General features: G+C 35.7%; 1 protein-coding gene across 1 annotated transcript; it reads right to left on the bottom strand.

Annotated features, from left to right (window-relative positions):
- Window positions 1-14,624: 14,624 nt before the first annotated feature.
- Window positions 14,625-17,705, bottom strand: LOC114180992 (glyceraldehyde-3-phosphate dehydrogenase, cytosolic-like). The gene is made up of 11 exons (XM_028067299.1): window positions 17,594-17,705; window positions 17,282-17,382; window positions 17,026-17,141; window positions 16,846-16,945; window positions 16,183-16,329; window positions 16,037-16,097; window positions 15,856-15,953; window positions 15,559-15,701; window positions 15,378-15,461; window positions 15,142-15,231; window positions 14,625-14,905 (listed from the first exon to the last, which is right to left on the bottom strand). Exons 1-11 carry the CDS (start codon window positions 17,622-17,624, stop codon window positions 14,863-14,865), a joined length of 1,014 nt encoding a protein of 337 aa, XP_027923100.1. The 5' UTR covers window positions 17,625-17,705; the 3' UTR covers window positions 14,625-14,862.
- Between the last annotated feature and the right edge of the window lie 2,347 nt (window positions 17,706-20,052).

Below are 20,052 nucleotides of genomic sequence, written 5' to 3'. Positions count from 1 at the left end.
TAATTAGCACTTTAAATATTTCATGAAAATAATTGTTCCTTTGCTTTATTAATTTGGAATATATTAGTTGGTATATGCTACATGTGTTTGTTGCTTTTAAGATATCACTTTTGATGGCTATTTTTATTACCTGTTTTTATTCCGTATTATATTGGTTGATAAATATTTGACTGCGATATTTGATTTGTGGTCGCTTACTTATGTTTCGGTCTGCCAAGATATGCAAGATATGTATTTTCGAAAAATAAATTATTTAAGGGATATTTATGAATTAAATAAGCGATTGTGATAATGTGTTAGAACTAGACCATGAGCTAAGTAGGTGATGGGAAATTAGGATAACGATGCGTGTGTTTGACTAGGACCGCCTACTTTAGTAGATGGGAGGGAACTAAAGTTTTCATAGCTTAAAAGTGTTCGACTAGGATCGCTTATCTTAGTAGGCAGTAAGGAACTAACAAATTTTTGTAGCTAAAAGTGTTTGACTAGGACCACTTACTTTAGTAGGCTGCAGGGAACTAACAAATTTTCAGTTTAAAAAATGTTCGACTAGGACCACTTACCTTAGTAGGCTGTAGGGAACTTAGAGAATACAAGACAATTTTTCATAAAGAAACTTTGATTATTGATCGTTTTGGGTGCCTCGTTAAAAACTCCCTAGCCAAAACCCTTCTTAGGGAAAAAATGCCGAGTGAGGAAAAAAAGTACACTTAGGGTTACAAGTATGTTGCCTTTAGCTAAAATAAAACTTGAGGTGAGACACATTACACGTGTTAGGTATTGGATCTTCAGATAGCTACTCTAATCTATATGCGCCTCCACTTACATCTTCACGTACTCTATATGGACCATCCTAGTTGGCTAAAAACTTCCCGTCTTTCTTCCTAGCACTGCTTGCCATTCTTAATACTAAATCTCCTTTTACAATTGTTCGTGGTTGAAGTTTGGAATTGTACTTTCTCACGGTTCTTTGCTTGGCCGCCATGTTTCTAATTTGTGCCTTTTCTCACAGCTCTATTGCTAAGTCAAGGCTCGTGTACAGACTTCGTTGATTCGTTTTGTCATCATACCCCTGCCTTCTCAAAGAAGGTTCCCCAATTTCAACCGAGATCATGGCTTTCGTTCTGTATACTAGGTTGAAGGGAGATTCAGGGGTGGCAGACTGTGGTTTGTGTAACATCCCGGTAGGATATTACTAAAAACAAATAATAATTAAACAAGGCAGAAATAATCACCTCATTTATTAAATAATCCATTTCCCAAAAACACGGGAAATTTTCAAAACATTTAAATTTAATATCCACTATAAATAGACAAAATACTCATAATTCTTCCTTACAATTTGAAAATCCAAAACAATAATTTAATTACATGAAAACTAAAGGAAAGCATTTATAAAATCCCCTCGTACTCTGAGCCCACTCTCTGCCACTAAGCGTCTCCTGGCTCACCTGAAACATTATCTGCTCCCGGATAATAAATTACCCGATCATCGCCACACACAAACAGATAGGGTGAGCTATGCACATAAACATAATTAAATATGAAATAATCCCCCAGCCCATTCATAAATGTTTATTGGTTTCCAAAAACACCCACTTTCCCACACTTATAACCAATATGAGTTCATGCATGTACTCTAAATCTGGGATTTCATGTGCTTCCACGACCCTCCTCGCTCGTGGTCCAACCTACAAGCCTATCTTGCTTGTAGTCCTGCTTCACGGACTCTCACACCCGTTCATCCGAACTCCTCGCTCGGACCCGGACATGCATACCCACCTTTCCTACTATGAACTCCCTCGCTCATAGCATTCTCAAGTTGAGCATAAGATGAACTCCCTCACTCACTTATCCCAACGAGAGTACCTCCTGTGAACTAAACTGTTCACATTCTGCATGCGGTCCACCCATCACGAACTCCTCGCTCACGACTCAAACCAAGCACATCCCAAATCCTAAGGACTTAGTCCTTCAAGTCCAAACACCACAAACAAATGCATATAACTTCCTATATTTAGGAAAGAGTAGACAAACCAGCTCATAAAGCACACACAAACATAGAATTCACAACATTCTCGCTTAAGCCAAGGACCCTCGCCCAAGCTAGTCCATCAGCCTCGCTCAAGCTAACCCGCCTCACCTGAGCGAGTGTGTAATAGTGGTTGCACCACACCATCTCGCTTAGGCGAGCCCTGCTCGCCTGAGCGAGTCATAGATTTGCTCAAAACACACAAACCTCGCCTGAACGAGAATTCGACACAAACTGCATCAGACCATAACGAGACCTCGCTTAAGCGAGCCACTCTCGCCTAAGCGAGAGTATCTGTCGCCCAAAAACCAAAACCTCTCGCCTGGACGAGAAGTCGCGCTTAACACGTATAGGTCTCATCGCGACCTCGCTAAGGCGAGCCATTCTCGCCTAACCGAGAGACCAAGTCACTCAACCTTGACACTGATCGCCTAAGCGAAAAGTGCGAGCCAAAATCCAAGATGTGATTCTGCAACTTTCGCTTAGGCGAGATGGACTCGCTTGGGCAAAATTTGCAGAGTTTCGTCTCTATTCATGCACACAAATCACCAAAACCATGCCAATTTACAATGTAATCGTTCTCATTTAATCTGTTTCATCAATCAAACCATAAGCATAGACTTTAATCATGTTTGAATCCCCAAAACGCAAGGTTTGGCCATAAACAAAAGCAACAGTACCAAAACCCTAATCCAATTCATATAAAAAACCCCAAAGAGCTTTGTACACAACATCCAATCCACCAATTCTCAATCACAGTGCATATAATACCAATTCATACCACATAGAATCCAATTGAGAATAGAAAACTCGGGAGCACATGCAAAATTCGTATACACATAAATTTAGCACCCCTAACTTGTAATTCTGGAATGAAATTTGGAAAAAAATAAAGTTCCTTGTTCACTAATACTTTGCTTCAGCCCTTTGCACACCCAAAAATCCCCTCTCACTCTCTAATCACGTTCTCCTTATATACTGCTCCTGCTAGGTATTCACTGCCTCTTCACCTTCAAGTCAAAGTTGCTTCTTATATAAAAAAAATAAGGATTAATTCAGGTCTATCAAGGTTTGAACCCGTGACCATACCAATGCCCATTCAATACACAACCATCCAACCAACTCATCTTGAGTGATAATTATCAAAATACTATGATTATACTATCACTCACTAGGCACAAATATATTATCAAAAATAAGAATAATCCAAACAACACATAAAAGGCATACCTAGGACTCGAACCCAAGTCCTCTCACACAATTAAGTACTCTCAACCGCTTGAGCTAGTACTTTTCCACATCATACCAATTAACATTTAATGACATCAATGTTCCCTCCATCTACATTTATTAATTAATTATTTAATTAATTAATTTCCACAGGTCTTACCATTTGCATCTGTACGCCTATAGGACCTCGAATAACTCTTCTGGTCACTTTCCTTTTGACCCATCCAGCCTCTTGCATAGTTCAACCATGATTACTTTATTGGTGACCTCTACTTGCCCGTTGGTTTGCAGATGTTCTACTAAGCTTGTGACATGTTTGATTATTAGGCTAGTCTAGAATTTTGAAAATTCTTTGTCTATGAATTGTCGTCCATTATCAATTATGATTGTATGCGGTACCCCATATCGGCATATTATATTTTTTCATAAAAACTGCTGGACTTGCTATGCCGTAATGGTAGCTAGTGATTGCGCCTCAATCCATTTTGTGAAGTAATCAATTCCTACTATGAGGAACTTGACCTGCCCTTTTCCTAGAGTAAACAGCCCCAAGATGTTCATCCCTCACTTTGCGAATGTCCACGGGGAGAGTATGCAATGTAGTTTTTTCTCCTTTGGTGAACAAGATTGTCGTGCTTTTGGCATGACAAACATTTCTTAACAAAGGAGTGACAATCCGCCTCCATGGTTGGCCAAAAGTATTTGACTTTTAAGATTCTGGCCACCATTGTTCATGATCTAGAGTGATATTCGCATATTCCTTCGTGAATTTCTCTGATAACATATTCTACTTGTTCCTTTATTATGCATTTTAGCAGAGGTTGGCTATATCCGCGTTTATACAAATCTTCTCTAATCAATGTGTAACGTGCTACACTGGGATTGGGGGATGTCAATTTTTAAGTATTGTTTGTATGGTGTCATCCAGTTGTTGTCGTTGGTATGCAAATTCATACAGGTATTGGCCGTTGATGGTGCCGTCAACGTTTGTTGTAATAAAGACTTGTATTTTCCCTTTTTTGTAGTGCTTGCCAGTTTTGATAAAGCGTCCGCCCGGGTATTGTCCCCTCTTGGTATGTGTTGTATAGTGATCTCATCAAAGCTAGAGCTCATGATATCCCGGACCAAGTGATAATAATGGAGTAGCATGGGGTCCTTAATTTGGTATTCATCGTTGAGATGTCCAACTATAAGCATGGAGTCAATTTTGTAGGCTAGTCGGCGAACTCCTACTTCTCGTGCCAATAGTAGTCCGACCAAGATAGCCTCGTATTCAGCCTGGTTGTTAGAGGTTTTGAAGTTAAAATGGAGGGATTTTTCAATGAGGATCTGGTTTGGGCCTTCTAGGATGATGCCAATGCCTACTCCATTCTCATTAGAGGATCTGTCAACATATAAGGTCCATAGGTCCCCATCTGGTGCATGTTGCAGATCGTTGACAAAGTCTAATAGGCACTATGCTTTGATGGGTCCCTGCGGTTCATGGCATATATTAAATTCTGATAATTTGACGGACTATGATGACACTCTCCTTGCTAAATCAGGCTTCTGAAGAATTTACTGGATTGGGTAGTCGGTTTTGACAATGACCTGATGATTTTGGAAGTAGGGTCTAAGTCTCCTTGCTGCATTTATCAGAGATAGGGCAAACTTTTCTACCATCTAATATCTGGTTTCTGGATCTTGTAAAGTTCTGCTGGCAAAGTATACCGGGTGTTGGACGCCCCCTGCTTCCTGTACTAAGGCGGCATTAACCATGCATTTTGTTGCCGTGATGTATACTAGTAACGAGAAGTCGACATCAAATTTTCGTAGAATAGGATGGGATGCCAGGATTTGTTTTAAATCTAGAAACATTCGCTCACAGTCCTCCCCCTAAGAGAACTTGGTAAACTTTCGTTGAAGATTAATGATGGGGCGTGTTTTATCCGCTAGTTTGGGCAGGAATTTGGATATAGCTTTAAGCCGACCTATCAGCCATTTCACTTCTTTAATAGTTGTTGGACTTCACATTTCACTTATTGCACTGCACTTTTCAGAGTTTGCTTCGATTCCTCGATGGGTGAGCATGAACCCCAAGAGTTTGCTGCCATCTATTACGAAGACACATTTTTCTGTGTTTAAATCTGAGGTTATGCTTTCGTAGTGCTGTGAATACCTCGACTAAATCCTTGGAGTGCTACAAATGGCTAGGCGATTTTACAACCATGTCATCAACATACACTTTGACGCACTTGCCCATTAGGTGGTGAAAAACCTTATCCATTAGTCTTTTCTATAAAGGCAGTTTTAATCATGTCAAACGGGGCCATAGGTATATGGTTGTAGCCTGAGTAGGCGTCTAGACAACTTAGTACTCAGTTTCTTGTCACTCTGTCCACTAAGTGGTTGATATTGGGTAGCAGGTATGCATCCTTGGGGTAGGCTTTATTGAGATTAATGTAGTCTACGCACATCTGCCATTTGTCGTTGGGTTTCCTTACAAGGACCACGTTAGCCAGCCATGTTGTGTGTTGGGCCTCATCAATGAACTCGACTTCAAGGAGTTTCGTCGCTTCAACTTTGGCTGTGAGCTATCTTTCCTCTCCCAACTTCGTTTTCTTCTGAGAGACGTAATGTGCTTCCTTGAAAACTGATAACCGGTGGATGACTATTTGAGAGTCGACCCTTGGTAAGTCTGCTGCGAATCAGGCAAAGAGGTTCGTGTTATCCTTTAATGTTGATTCGATTATGACCTGGTTGCCGTTAGTTAAACCTAAACCTAGCTGGAGAGTTTTTCCTGGTGCGACCACAAGGCCTTTGGTTTCATCGACCGGTTGAATCCGTGAATCACACCCTACTCTTGGGTCAAGGTCTTCTCTTGTCAAGGAGACGCCTACTCCTTGTTCTCGTTCTATGTTGTTGGCAGTTAGAATCGACTCCTTTGGCCGTTGACTTGCAATATAACATTTGTGTGCGAGTTTTTGGTCGTCGTGGATGGTGATGATGTCGCCCAACGGGGAAGGGAACTTCATGGCTAGGTGGAGAGTTGACACCATTGCTCCTAGAGCGTTCAAGGATGGTCTTCCCAAAAGAACATTGTAGGATGTGTTCACTTCGACTACTATGAAGCGAATATGGATGGTCTTCACCTGGTTCCCTTTTGGAATATTGTGTGTAGGTCGATGTATCTGCGTGTGCAAATCCTTTCACTGGAGAATTCGTATATAGGCTCGTCATGCGGGATCATGGCCTCGATTGGTAGTTGCAGCTTTTGATATGTTGTCCAGTAAAGGATGTCAACAGAACTACCTTGATCCCCCAATACTTTTCTAACTGCGAAGTTTTTGAGCTCCATAGTGATGACCATGGGGTCATTCTGGTCCTAGTATGTACCTTGGAAATTTGCGTCTGTCAACATGATGGGAGGAATCCTTCGACGTCTATGCGCGTGGGTTATCGCGTTGACAGACTGAATGCTTATAAGGTGATGCTTTCTAGCTAACGTGGTTGCGCCCCCTCCTACAAAGCCTCTTGTTATGGTGTTTATTGTTCCGTAGAGTGGGGTTCGATCAGCAGGGTTGATATCGGTGTGTGTCAAAGGATGTTCTTTGCGCTTGTCTTTCCTATCCCTTTGATCACGTTGGCGGCCTGCGTCTGCTCTCCGGTTATATATTTGCCGATAACTGCTTTTTTCTTCTCTCTTTATAAACCGCTTTAGGTGTTCGAAGCATATTAGTTCCTCGATCTTTTCTTGCAATGCTTTACATTCATCCGTTGTGTGACCATTATTGTAGTGATATTTTTAATACTTGGTCATATCTGTGTTAGGCGGGTTGGGAGTTTTTCGAGAGGGGGGGAATGAGGTCTGTTTGCAGGGCTTCTTCAAGGATACAAGAGCGTGAGACGCTTAGCGGCCCATACCGTGAATATCGTGGTGGTTGACGCTCTCTAGGCCTTAGGTCCGTCCATGAGAAGGTTTTTTCTAGCTTTCGATCGGTGGGTTGTATGTTAGTGTAGAACTTAGTTCGTAATGTCTTCATCTCTTCCATATATATGTAATTCGCTACACGAAGCTTGACTTCGTGCATGGTGGTGAGGGGTGGAGGCAGACATTATTTGTAAACGGTCTGGGTTTAAGGGCTAATGCCATGCATTGAAGGATGATGTCCTAAGATACGTTTTTGATTCAGAGGGCCGCCTTGCTAAACTGGTCAATGAATGTCCTAAGCGTCTCGTCTCGTTCTTGCCTGACGTTGAGGAGGGACAGCGAGGTGGCTTGGTGAGAGTGGCTTCTTGCAAATTGGGTAGAAAAGAGGTTGGAGAGGGTGTCGAAGCAGTCTATGGAATATAGAGGGATGGATGTAAACCATTCTAGGGTCGGCCCTTTCAGGGTGGTGGGAAAAGCCTTGCACATGACGACATCTTCACTTGTATACAAGTCGACATGGGTGACATAGATTTTAACATGCTCATCGAGGTTTGTGTCTCCATAATATCGCTCTAGTGTGAATGCTTCCTACTGGCTAGGGAGGGGAGTTTCGGTGATGCCGTCAATAAAGGGGTGATGACGTTTGTGCGGGTTTGCCGCTATGAGGTGCCTATCGACGGTTTGGATGGGGGTAGGGTGGTAACTGGGAGGCACAAATGTGGGGTGAGTTGGGAGAATAGACGTATGATGGTTTGTAGTGAAGGTATTGGGAGTTGGGTTGTACTCACTTTCTTCTTCAATTGGCAGACACGCAAGGGTTTTGGACTCCACCTGAACCTATTTTTCCTTGCCTTTTAGCATGGCATCTTCCTTTTGAGCAGCCAATTCTCTTGTCTTAGCGCCTCCATCTCATTAAGGCTTCTTAAAGTCTGCGAACTCCTGGTACATTTTGGCCTGCCTTTCTAGGATGGTGGCCAGGTCTGACTGGTTTGTTGCGGCCTCCTTAGATCTTGCTTCAAGCTCCTTCAAGATGCCAACTCTATTGTGGCTTGAAAACATCATCAAATATTCTTGGATTTTTTTGGTAAGATGCTAACTCATGTCCCATGATGGGCGCCAATTGTTCCTGTGAAAATAATAATAAAGTATCAGTGAATACAAATCAATTCTTACCCAATCTTCGAATCTCTTGGACGAATAATCTTCATTTTTGCTGGGTATGTCTTCATGTCCTATTGCCGGATTGAACATTTTGGAGGTTACCTGCAGAAAAGGAGTCCAACGATCAAGTTAGCAAGAGCTCTTAAAAGTCAAATATTAGTTTTGGTATTAATGAATTGTGCACCTTTAATTGATGGGGTCTATCTGTATTTATAGAGTATTAATTATAGATTACCTAGATTATATGCTGGGCCTTTATTGGGCTTGTTAGGCCTCCTTTGGGTTTGTGTGGGCCCGATCAAGGCTTAAATATCAGGCTTATGACTTGATTATGAGAGTTTAACTATTATTTCCTAAGTTTGGAGTAGGCGGTCCTCACTCATATGTGATATGCTTAAAGTATGTTGCTTTAACCACTATGTATATATCATCTTCCTATATAGTTAATCAATAATTTATTCAAAATAGGACTATAGGTTGGCGACTAGGACTGAGTATCTATTTATATCAGTTATATCTGCTTAGTATAGTACACATGTACTACTTCGCATATAACTATATTGTATTATCCATGTTGTATAGTAATAGTGTAGTGGGGAAGTTTTGTTTTGACCTTTTAAAAGGTTTTTTGAAATAAAATGTAATAGTGTAGTGGCTTTGCTTTTTCACTCGAAAGATTGGATATGAAGTCCTATTTTTACAATTTAATTCAGTTGGTTGGATGAACCATATTTTATTTAATGAGTAAAGTTGTTTCAGATAACTATTTTGACCGGGTCAATTTGATAAAAATGGATGGTGGAGTTTCTATTTAATAGGATGGTACCAGAGGATATGTTTTATGTTTTAAAAAAAAATTACGTGGTATCTCAAAAGGAGTGTTACAATCACCACAAACATGCTACACAGACCAAAGCAGTCTTTTATTGACTTGAAATTGGATTAGATATCATCAGCTCCAACTCCTTCATAAGAAATCCTGACTCATCCACACTTGCATATGACATAAAAGATTGTGTTGCTCCAACTCAAGAAAACCTTAACACAAGTACCCTTTACATAACATACATTTGAATGACATTATTTGGGCTAGCAACTTCAGATCCCCGTTCATTGTGAACACCCATCCAGGTGGTTAATGCCTTTCCCCCTCCTTCCCTCCATGACTATGCTCTAGCAACACTAGCATGGCATTCCATATGAGATTAATTCTTAGCAATGTGTCTCTCCCTTTGGCATATGAAACACTTCACCTCAGCCTAGGGACAATCCTTTCTCCCGATTAACCTCCACACCTGAAACATCCCTTTTGCTCATTCACATTGCACAAGAGTCGTATGATACCTTACCTTTACCAACATACGATTCCCTTTCTTGAGAGAACACCACCATACTTGGCTAGTCCTCAAAGCTTTTCATCATCTTACTCATCTTCACCAAGAGATGAACGTCTTATATACACATTGGGGTCACTACCCTCTTTAACTCTTTATCCCCAAGCCTTTCATAAGCTTTATACACCTCAAAGCCTCAAACAATGCTTCCGAGTAGCACCTATCATTTTCTCAGTGATGTTGGCTTGGCACAAGCCTCTTACAAGACCTTACCCTTACCAACAGATGATTCTCTTTCTTGAGAAAGCATCACCATACTTGACTGGTACTCAAAGCTCTCTATCATCTTAGTCATCTATATTATTTGCATCCTTACTTTCCAAAAGGGGTCATTTTCACAAGCAAAAAGTGGAGGTCTATTAATAAAAGGGTTAAATATGTTTTTGATCCCTTAACTTTCAGTGAATTTTTGGAATTAGTCCATTTTGAAACTTTGAACCAATTTAGTCCTTCATCTTTTGAAATACGTGGATTTAGTCCTTTTAATCAAATTTTGTAAAGTTTATTTGACATTTCAAGCGCGTTTCACAATAGTATTTGACTTAACATTAAAGCAAAAATGTGTCAAATAGTATAAACAACTCAAATACAATCCTAAAATGCGTACGAAATATCAAATAAACCTAACAAAATTTGATTAAAAGGACTAAATCCACGTATTCCGAAAGATGAAGGACTAAATTGGTCCAAAGTTTCAAAATGGACTAATTCCAAAATTCACTGAAAGTTAAGGGACCAAAAACATATTTAACCCTTAATAAAATCACCCTCAACAAAGCAAGCTTTGATACCAATTGTTAGAATTGTGCAGTGGAATGTTCGTGTGTGGACAAAAACCAAGAGTGGGTGAATTGGTTTAATTAATAAAAATTATGCTTTTAAATTTTTTTTCCAAAATTTACCGTTTAAATTAAAAGATTCTTTAGTTTAAAGCAACTATAGATTAATAAAGAGAGTAGGAAGAAGATGAACATAAAGTATTTATACTGGTTTGGATCAAAAAGACCCTATGTCTAGTTATTAATCTTTTAAACAAGGAGATTAACTAAATCACTAAAATAAACACAGTACAATTAAATAAGAGAGTAAAGGCTTTAGAGAACACATCTCTTAAAGACACAAGAGATGTATAACACTTTCTCTAAATCACACAGAGGTTGAACAACTTTCCTAATAACAACAACACTTAATCCCCCAAAAACTCGCTTGTTGAAAGTTATAGCTCTAGCCACACTAGGTTTTTCAAATCCCCTTTTCGAAATCACTTAGACAGTTTCTTTGCAATCAAAACATTAAACTTCTTATGCTCAAAAAGATTGTTTTCGAAATGGGTTAAGTGATCTATAAATAGATTTTTGAAAACTAAGTTAAGGAGTTGAAAAGACAAGTTAAAACTACTAGAGATAATTAGTTATTACTTATAAAATTATAAAATTATAAAATTATAAAATTATAAAATTATAAAATTATAAAATTATAAAATTATAAAATTATAAAATTATAAAATTATAAAATTATAAAATTATAAAATTATAAAATTATAAAATTATAAGTGCCGCAATTTACCCCATGAAGTTGCCACAGTGTACAATGTAAAAAAAAAAAAAGAACAATTGTTTCTACGATTCTCTTGAAACCACCACATAAGTTAGTAAAATTGCCGCAAACATAATTGTGATCGTTAAAATCGTCGTATTTTACAAAAACAACCGTCGCAATTTACATATTTTTTTGTTATAGATTAATTTTGAAAAAGAAGTACAAGGATGTACTTAGGTATTAACCGACACCTTACAACTCAATGAGCTTCGAGTGTTTTAGTTTTTTTATTAGTTTTGAACTCATGAGATATTAAACACTTAGTCTTAAGGTTGTATAATTATCTTATTCCTATAATTTATCTTTTCATTTTCAACATTATTTGGCTATTTGGTTAATTGTTTGACCTAAATAACCAAATTACAATTTCATAATTTTTATTATATATATATATATATATATATATATATATAATTGTCTTTAATGTTTGTTCTTTAACAAATTTCACAAAACCATATCTTCTAAGCAATCTAAGAATGTCCTGATTAAAGAATTAAAATTAAATCAATTTTATGAATTATTGAATTTTGTAACGTTCCATTTAAATAATAATGTAATTAAATGAAACATTACACTGAATAATATAGTAAGCAAGGACTTGGAGTATAAACGCTACTCCTTACAGTTATCCCAAAAGAAACCAGGATGAACTAGGACACACCACGATGCAAGTAACAAAGTATAATAAGGGATCAACAGTATTTCAAAATAAAGTCCAATGACAAGACAATACATAGACCATAGCTCTAAAAGAAAATTAAGATGAGCGGAATCCAGCCCAGATAGGCTATGCAGTGGAACCTCCATTATCCTGATGACCACGGGAAGTTCTCGCATCTGCTCACATCAATAAATTGATGATCATCGCAAAAGGAGAAACCACACACATGAACACAAACAAGCAGAAAGGGTAAGCTAGAGTAGAAAATGATTTTTAACATACAATTGCACACATATTCACAGTCCAAGATACATACATCAACCAATCATGTGATGACTCGCAAACAATATACTAAGACTCAAGACAAGAGTTATCTGGATACATATAATTAGTCGGATTCAACGGATGCTTGCACTTGTGGTGACCTTTAATGCTATACCGAGCTAATTGTTATAGTGTTTCATCCCCCACACACAAGGTTAGCCTTAAAGTGTTTCAGGCCTCCTGCTACTCTCACCACTTGAGTCAGTACGCTCTACGTGAGACTCATTGACTCTTTAGAGTGTCAGGATGCAATTCTTACCTTGAATCCTTACTAAATTATATAATGAGACACCACAATGAAACTCCCACTAACAGGGGTCATGGAATTACGTCCTAACCAATGAGGCACCACCACACAACCAACATGGAATGACGTCTTAACCAATGAGGCGCCACCATGAGATCTCACCTAGAGTTCCATGGAATTACGCCCTGACCAATTGGACACCACCACGAAACTATCATGGAATTATGTCCTGACCACACCAACATCATGTTCCAATATAACATTATTGCTCATACCAATTCCATGTCACTTTTATAACCAACCATCCCATACTCATTACACACCAAGATCATGCCAAACTCATCATTCACAACCCATAAGTCATTTTACTCATGCATATTCACTTATCTCATGCTTTAACATAGCAATCCAACTTAACAACACATTATGCAAACAATTTTGGAATTTTTAGAAATAAAATTGCAGCTTGTGTAAAGCTCCAAAAGTTTTGTATTTATATTCAAATTAAATATGATTGAATCAAGAACCAAATGAAACAATAACCAACTTAATTGAATAACTATAAAGAAAGTTATGCACCAAGCAAGCAACAAAGGTCAATGCTATCAACAATCAAACTATAGTGATCTTGCGATAAAAACTGCTCTCTCTCTACAAGGCTCCGATTTAAGATCCGACCGGTCAAAGTTAAGAACTATGTGTTAGGGATCAACTGTTAAAATATCAGCTCGATCCAACGGTTAACAAAGTAGGAACCTTCATTTTATGAAAAGTGTGCAGTGTTGTCAACAACCAAACTACAGTGACCTTGCGATAAAAACCGCTCTCACTACAGAGCTTCGATTCAAGATCCGACCGATCAAAGTCAAGAACTATGTGTTAAGGATCACTTTTAAAATTTCAGCTCGATCCACGGTTAATGTAGTAGGAACCTACATTTTACGAAAGTGTGCAGTGCAGAAAAAAAAGAGTAACGCCACATCAATCAAACATACTCGCACACCATACATTTTTATTCGACCAACAGACTCATTCAAGCATCACAGCCATACAAACAGACCAAAAATTGGCAAAATAAATTAAAAACATAAACCTTAGCTTCCCTTACCTGGAAAACGCTAGCAAAACCGTGCCAACACTAGGAGGAGAGCACCACAAAACGTGGCAACTTGTAGAACTGGAAGTAGAGTTCGATCAGTCAACAGAGGAACTAGCTCAAACCCTAGCAGAACTCTGAAAAGAGAGAAAAGTGTATGAGGGGAAGGGATCTTGCGAAATGGGGTAGAATGAGAGGGTTATGGCTTTAGGGGTTTTAGGCACCCTATGGGCCAACCTTAGGCCCAACAGATGGGGCTGGACCCTTAAACTTTTAGGACAGAAATAAGTGGGTCTTACAAATTCAACTTATTGGATTGAAGGGTAAATTACATAGAAAAATTTAGTAAAATTTCCAAATTTTCTTTTATAAATTTACATCTCTATTTTTATCATTATCCTTAATTTAATTCTTTTTAAGAATTATGTCCTTTCTTATTATTCCAAAATCTTAAAAAAATATTATTTTTATTTATCTTTTTACGTTAAAAAAACTTATAATTTATTTTTCTTATAACAAATTTCTATTGGCAAAATAAGTAGACTTTTATCCATTTTCTACATGTCATAAATTTTCACGTTTATCAAACAATCAAGTCAATGGATGCGTGTAAATTAAATTCTTTTGAAGAGAAGTATTTCCCAACATTCATATCTTATATTTCATCGACCTCATTTAAATGTTGTGCTTTTAATTAACATTGAGCAGCTTGAGCTACTTATTTTTTTGGGTTAGTTTAATGCTATAAATTGACATTAAATTTAATTGCTTATATTTATTGATGTCGATAAATTTATGTGTAGTCTTATGATTTTTTACGATGTCTGATTATAAGAGACAATGTTAATAAATTTAATGAGAGGATAAAGAGCACCATATACATATGAACCAGAAAAATCTCTCAAAATTTTAATATTATTAATATAAATATAAATTACAAAATTTCTAGAATTCTTATGCCAAAGAAAACTTAACTTAGAAATTACCAATTAAAACTATCATCGGCGACAATATTCTAAAGTTGAGGTTGTTCTATGTCATAGACAACAATCACTTAAACTTTTGTTACATTAATATTTCAAATACTACTACTTATGATAGAAAAATCAGCCGAATGATGAACTAAAGTCCTCGTAGCTCATTTATATCAATATTCATTTTATTTAATGCCGCAAAAGGTTGAGGTTTGGAGCAAATTCCTTGTATCATTATACTGAAGCCATGTGTCGAATCAAGTCAACCACACGTGTGCTGAAAAAAAGAAAGAAAGAAATTTAGATGGAAATTATGATATGTTAAAAACATTATCACTATGAATATTGTATTAAATACTGCATTTATGTGATTATTAAACCAACTTTATAGAAGTTCCTGTCTAAACAATAGTAAGATTGTTCCATCAAAAGTTTGAGTTGTTTATATATATATCTTAGTGTGGTTTCAAAGAAAAATGATAAACACTTTCAAGGCATGGAACTGTGTTTTACCTGTAGCCCCATTCATTATCATACCAAGTGACAAGTTTCACAAAGTTGTTGTTCAATTGAATTCCAGCCTTTGCATCAAAAATGCTTGACCTGCCAGTATATAATCACAACATGGTAAGATTTATTACACAACAACCTTATAAACGTAAGCCACAAACAATTAGTTGTTAGTCCTTGTTGCTAAATTCTCCTAACTAAGCTGAAAACAAAACACTTGACCATGTTAGTTGCATCACCTGCTGTCACCAACAAAATCAGTAGACACAACATCATCTTCTGTGTAACCAAGGATTCCCTTCATACTTCCCTCAGATGCTTCCCTGTGAAGAAAAATGAATATATGATATGAGGACTTGCATCTCAAAATATAAACAAAAACACATTTTTCTCAATCTAGAAAATTTGGATTATTCTCACTTCACAGCTGCTTTAATCTCATCATAACTAGCTCCTTTCTCAAGCCTAACTGTGAGGTCAACCACTGAAACATCTACAGTTGGAACTCTGAAAGCCATTCCTGTCAATTTGTTGTTAAGGGCTGGAAGCACCTTAGCAACAGCCTAAACAATTCCAAAAGAAACATTGTTATTTCCAAGAAAAAATGTTGTGGATACAAAACTAATATATGAAGATTATACAAATTAGGAAACTAACAGGAGCATACTTTAGTAAATATAACATATACAAAGATAATAATATAACATTACTAGATACCTTAGCAGCTCCAGTACTGCTAGGAATGATGTTGCAAGAAGCAGCTCTACCACCTCTCCAATCCTTCATTGATGGTCCATCAACAGTCTTTTGAGTGGCTATGTAATGCAAAAAGACAAGTTGGTTAAATAATGAATCATATGAAACCAAAAACAATGTAAAACACTATATATACACTTACCGGTAATGGAGTGAACAGTGCTCATGAGACCCTCAACAATTCCAAATTTGTCATTAATAACCTGAATATATTTGGACATTGTCACTTAGCTTGGATTTGTTTGTGTGCAATGAGGATCTTTGATTCAATACACTATAAAATTTTACCTTTGCAAGTGGAGCAAGACAGTTGGTGGTACAACTAGCATTAGAAACAACAGTAATATCAGACTTGTATTCTTTTTCATTAACTCCAACAACAAACATAGGAGCATCCTTGCTTGGTGCAGAAATAATAACCTTCTTTGCACCTCCCTAAGATGAAATGACATGGCCAAACAATTAGGAAAACTGATCAAATATCGTAAGTGTTTTAAGACATTAAAAATTAAAATATTGGTTCATGAAATATTCTTCCGCAATAATATGGTTTCATTGAAAAGAAGATTCAAAGGAAAATTTGGACAAATACATGTAAAGATGAACAATTTTATCATTGTAAGTCTAGATCATGAAACTGTGTCAGATTGCAATTGAATGTTTGTTTGTAAAATTGATGAATGAAATTGATTTTATATAATCATTCCTAAATAGAAACAAGCTGTAGGTGAAGCCATTTGTTTGTTTATCTTTCTATCCTAAGCACTAGTTAGTTGTATTAAACATAAAATTTTGATCCACCAGACAGAAAAATCTTTTAGATACTTGAACTTGTCATTGTTTTCCTAAAATAACATTTAAATTTGAAAGTAAAACCAAACACACTAAGAAAGTTTGCCAAAGTAAAATTTTCCCTTCGTTGTTTCACTAAACATAATTAAAATGAGAAACCTTCAAATGGGCAGCAGCTTTGTCTTTATCAGTGAAAACTCCAGTGGACTCAACAATAAAATCAGCTCCAGATTCACCCCATGGAATTTCCTCTGGGTTCCTAATAAAATCACAACACAATTTTAGTCTCAGATATTGCATCCACATCCAACTTAATTAACACATAAAAAGAAACTATACCTTATACCATACACATTGACTGAGCTAGAACCAAAGAGAAGAGTTTTACTGTCCTTAATCTTAATTTCACAGTTTTTGAATTGACCATGAACAGTGTCATATTTGAACATGTAAGCCTGTAGAAAACAATTCCAAATTACTAACTTACAAAAACTAATTATGGTTTGATAAATTTAACGAACACATGGTGGGTATACAAATCAAAGTTGAAAAAAAATCAGAATCTCTTTTTATTGCTATTCTTAAACCCATTTACCATGTAATCAGTTGTGATGAAAGGGTCATTAACAGCAACAAGCTCTACATCATCTCTTTGTAGGGCCACCCTAGCAACCAAACGACCAATCCTTCCAAATCCTTCATCACCACAAAGAAAGAGCACAGACACATTAGTTACATATTATTAATTATTACCAAGGTACAACAATATGAACAAGTTTCTACAATTTTCTTCATTGCTATAATTGTTGATATAAGCATTCTCTTTATCAACATGTTGAGAAGGTTTTTGAGACACAAATCCAAAAAGAATTAAGAAAAAAGAAAGAAAATGACATTATTAGAATACCATTGATGCCAATCTTGGTTTTCTGCGCCATGATATTTCTACTATGGTTTAGTTGACACAAGGAAAAGAGGAGAATAAAAGACAGTGAAAATGAATTGAGAAAATTAAGTGACAGTGGTGAATAAACATGCTCATAGCTATATATATGTAAATTGTTGAGTGAAGGTGTGTGAAGGAAAATAAAGGTAAGTTTTTGTGTGTCATGCACCGAGAAACTTCCATTACTTTCGGAAGAAAGTTTCAAAGACTTGCATTGTCAAACAAAAAAAAAAATTAACAACTTTCATGTAGAATCGGTTTCTTACAAAATTATTCACCATAACTAAAAATAAAGTTAAAAGAAAATTTTGTGTCTTAAAACATGTAATAATATAAATCTAATTTTTTAATTACCTAAATTTCTATATAAGTATACCACATCCTTCATTAATTTTTTTAATTATACATCTTGAAATTAAGTTTAAAATTTTAAAAACAATCTATGTTTTAAATCTTAATTTTAAATGTTTTACGCCAATGTTTCTTAAAATTTGTTTTTATCAATTTTTAATTTTTCATTTACTTTTAGTTTTACTTTTTAAAATAATAAGATTTTTTAATCTAAAATATATAAAAGCAAAGACTTCTGAAATTGATCCAAATACCCCAATTTAAATGATTGATATATGTCATTTTTAAAGGTTTTTCTGTAAAATTACCCCTCTTTTCATCTTTTTTCCCGTCTCCCTCTTGTGTACTCATGAGTTTACTATTTTGTCCATTGTTGTTCTTTTTAAACAAAAATAGCTATTTGGGTTATTGTCATTTTAGGTTTCCCATTTATAAGATGGAGGAGAATTGTTGGTGATTGACTTATAAATCCTTCCTGTCTCCCAATTTTGTCCTTACCATTTTACAACTATATCATATCTTGGTTTGAGTTTTATGTATTTTCAACTTTCCCACTATTGCAAATGACTCTGCTTTCAAATATTTGACCTTTGTAGAAAACCTTTTTTGAGGTCTCTTCAACAAAAGTGTTTCATTCATCTATATGCGTATTTTTCTTTTCTCTAGCCATTTGAAATGCTAGGGATATGGTGTTTGGGTGTTAAAATAACATGTCGAATGTACATTTTACGATTTATTGTTTGATTTGATGAATGCACTTTTTTCTATTTATTAAAGTTCTTAACTTCTTTGTTGGTTCTTGGTTCTTCTTCTTTTCCTTCTTCCTGTTTGATGGCTTTCATGCATTCAAAGTGTACAAACGTTTTGGGATATGGTTTTTGAATGTTTCTGGCATGTGCTTATTAGATGATTAAATTTTAAAGTTCTTAATTTTGTAGTTGCTTCTTGGTTGTTCTTCTTTTTTTCTTCATGTTTGATGGTTTTCATACACTCAAAGTGTAAAATCTTTTTGGAATATATTTTTGAATGTTTTTAGCATGTGTTTAGATGATTAATTTATTTATTTTTTTTGTGTTTTTTAGGGTTTTCGTGTTTTGCAACTTCTTGACTGATATCATTTGAGGTAAAACTTTTAATTCGTGTTACCTGCTGAAATTTTTGGATCTTCCTTATTTGTAGGATGATTTAAGTAATCGGCTGGTTGAGTTTGCTCAATTATTGCAATTCATATAGCAACATATTTTTATAATGAAGTGCTTTGACTATAAAGGTATTATAGGAATTTAGCATTTAGTATGGATATATACTTTTGTTAACCTTCATCAACTTTTTAATTTTTTGTTAACCTTCATCAACTTTTTAATTTTTGATGTAGTATTGATCAATCACTATTTTTTTTTTTGCAGGCTACTCAATGATCTGGACAACTTATCAAATCAGTATTTTTTGCAGGACTGAAAGGAATGATTGGGGTAGAATAGTCATCTGCAACAAGACTTTGGAAATGATTGAATATTATGGATTGAAGGATGATGATATAGTTGATGTTAAATACATAAACTATTTTCTTTTAGGTTGTTTGATCAATCAGGTACTGAGATAAGCTAGTAACTCACGCTATTGAAATTTCTTCATCAGATCCTGACAATTTTGAATCTACAGAGCTTTCTGACTCTAATGAAACCACATCAAATTTGTAATTTTATTTCATTTATAATTTATTTCAATATTGAAAATACAATTAACTATATTACAGTTTTATATAGTTGATATATTTTTATTTTTGTAGCTATTATAGTTACTTCATTTTAACATTTTTACTACATATATTTATTTAACCAGATATTACTTAAACAAGTTCTTAAACCTATAATTATATTTATATATTTGGTTATTATTACATAATTTAATATCCAATCATCTACATATAACAATATTTTTAATATATATTATTATTTAATGTATTTTGCTTCCTCACTATATTTATATATTATTATTAAAATAAATTTAAAACTTATTCCTCAAAAATATATTTAATTATATTAATTTTCATTATGTTATCATATCGT

The sequence above is a fragment of the Vigna unguiculata genome, chromosome 4 (genome assembly GCF_004118075.2).
Source record: "Vigna unguiculata cultivar IT97K-499-35 chromosome 4, ASM411807v1, whole genome shotgun sequence".
NCBI classification, from domain to species: Eukaryota; Viridiplantae; Streptophyta; class Magnoliopsida; order Fabales; family Fabaceae; genus Vigna; species Vigna unguiculata.
This window is presented reverse-complemented; position numbering and strand designations above follow the sequence as displayed.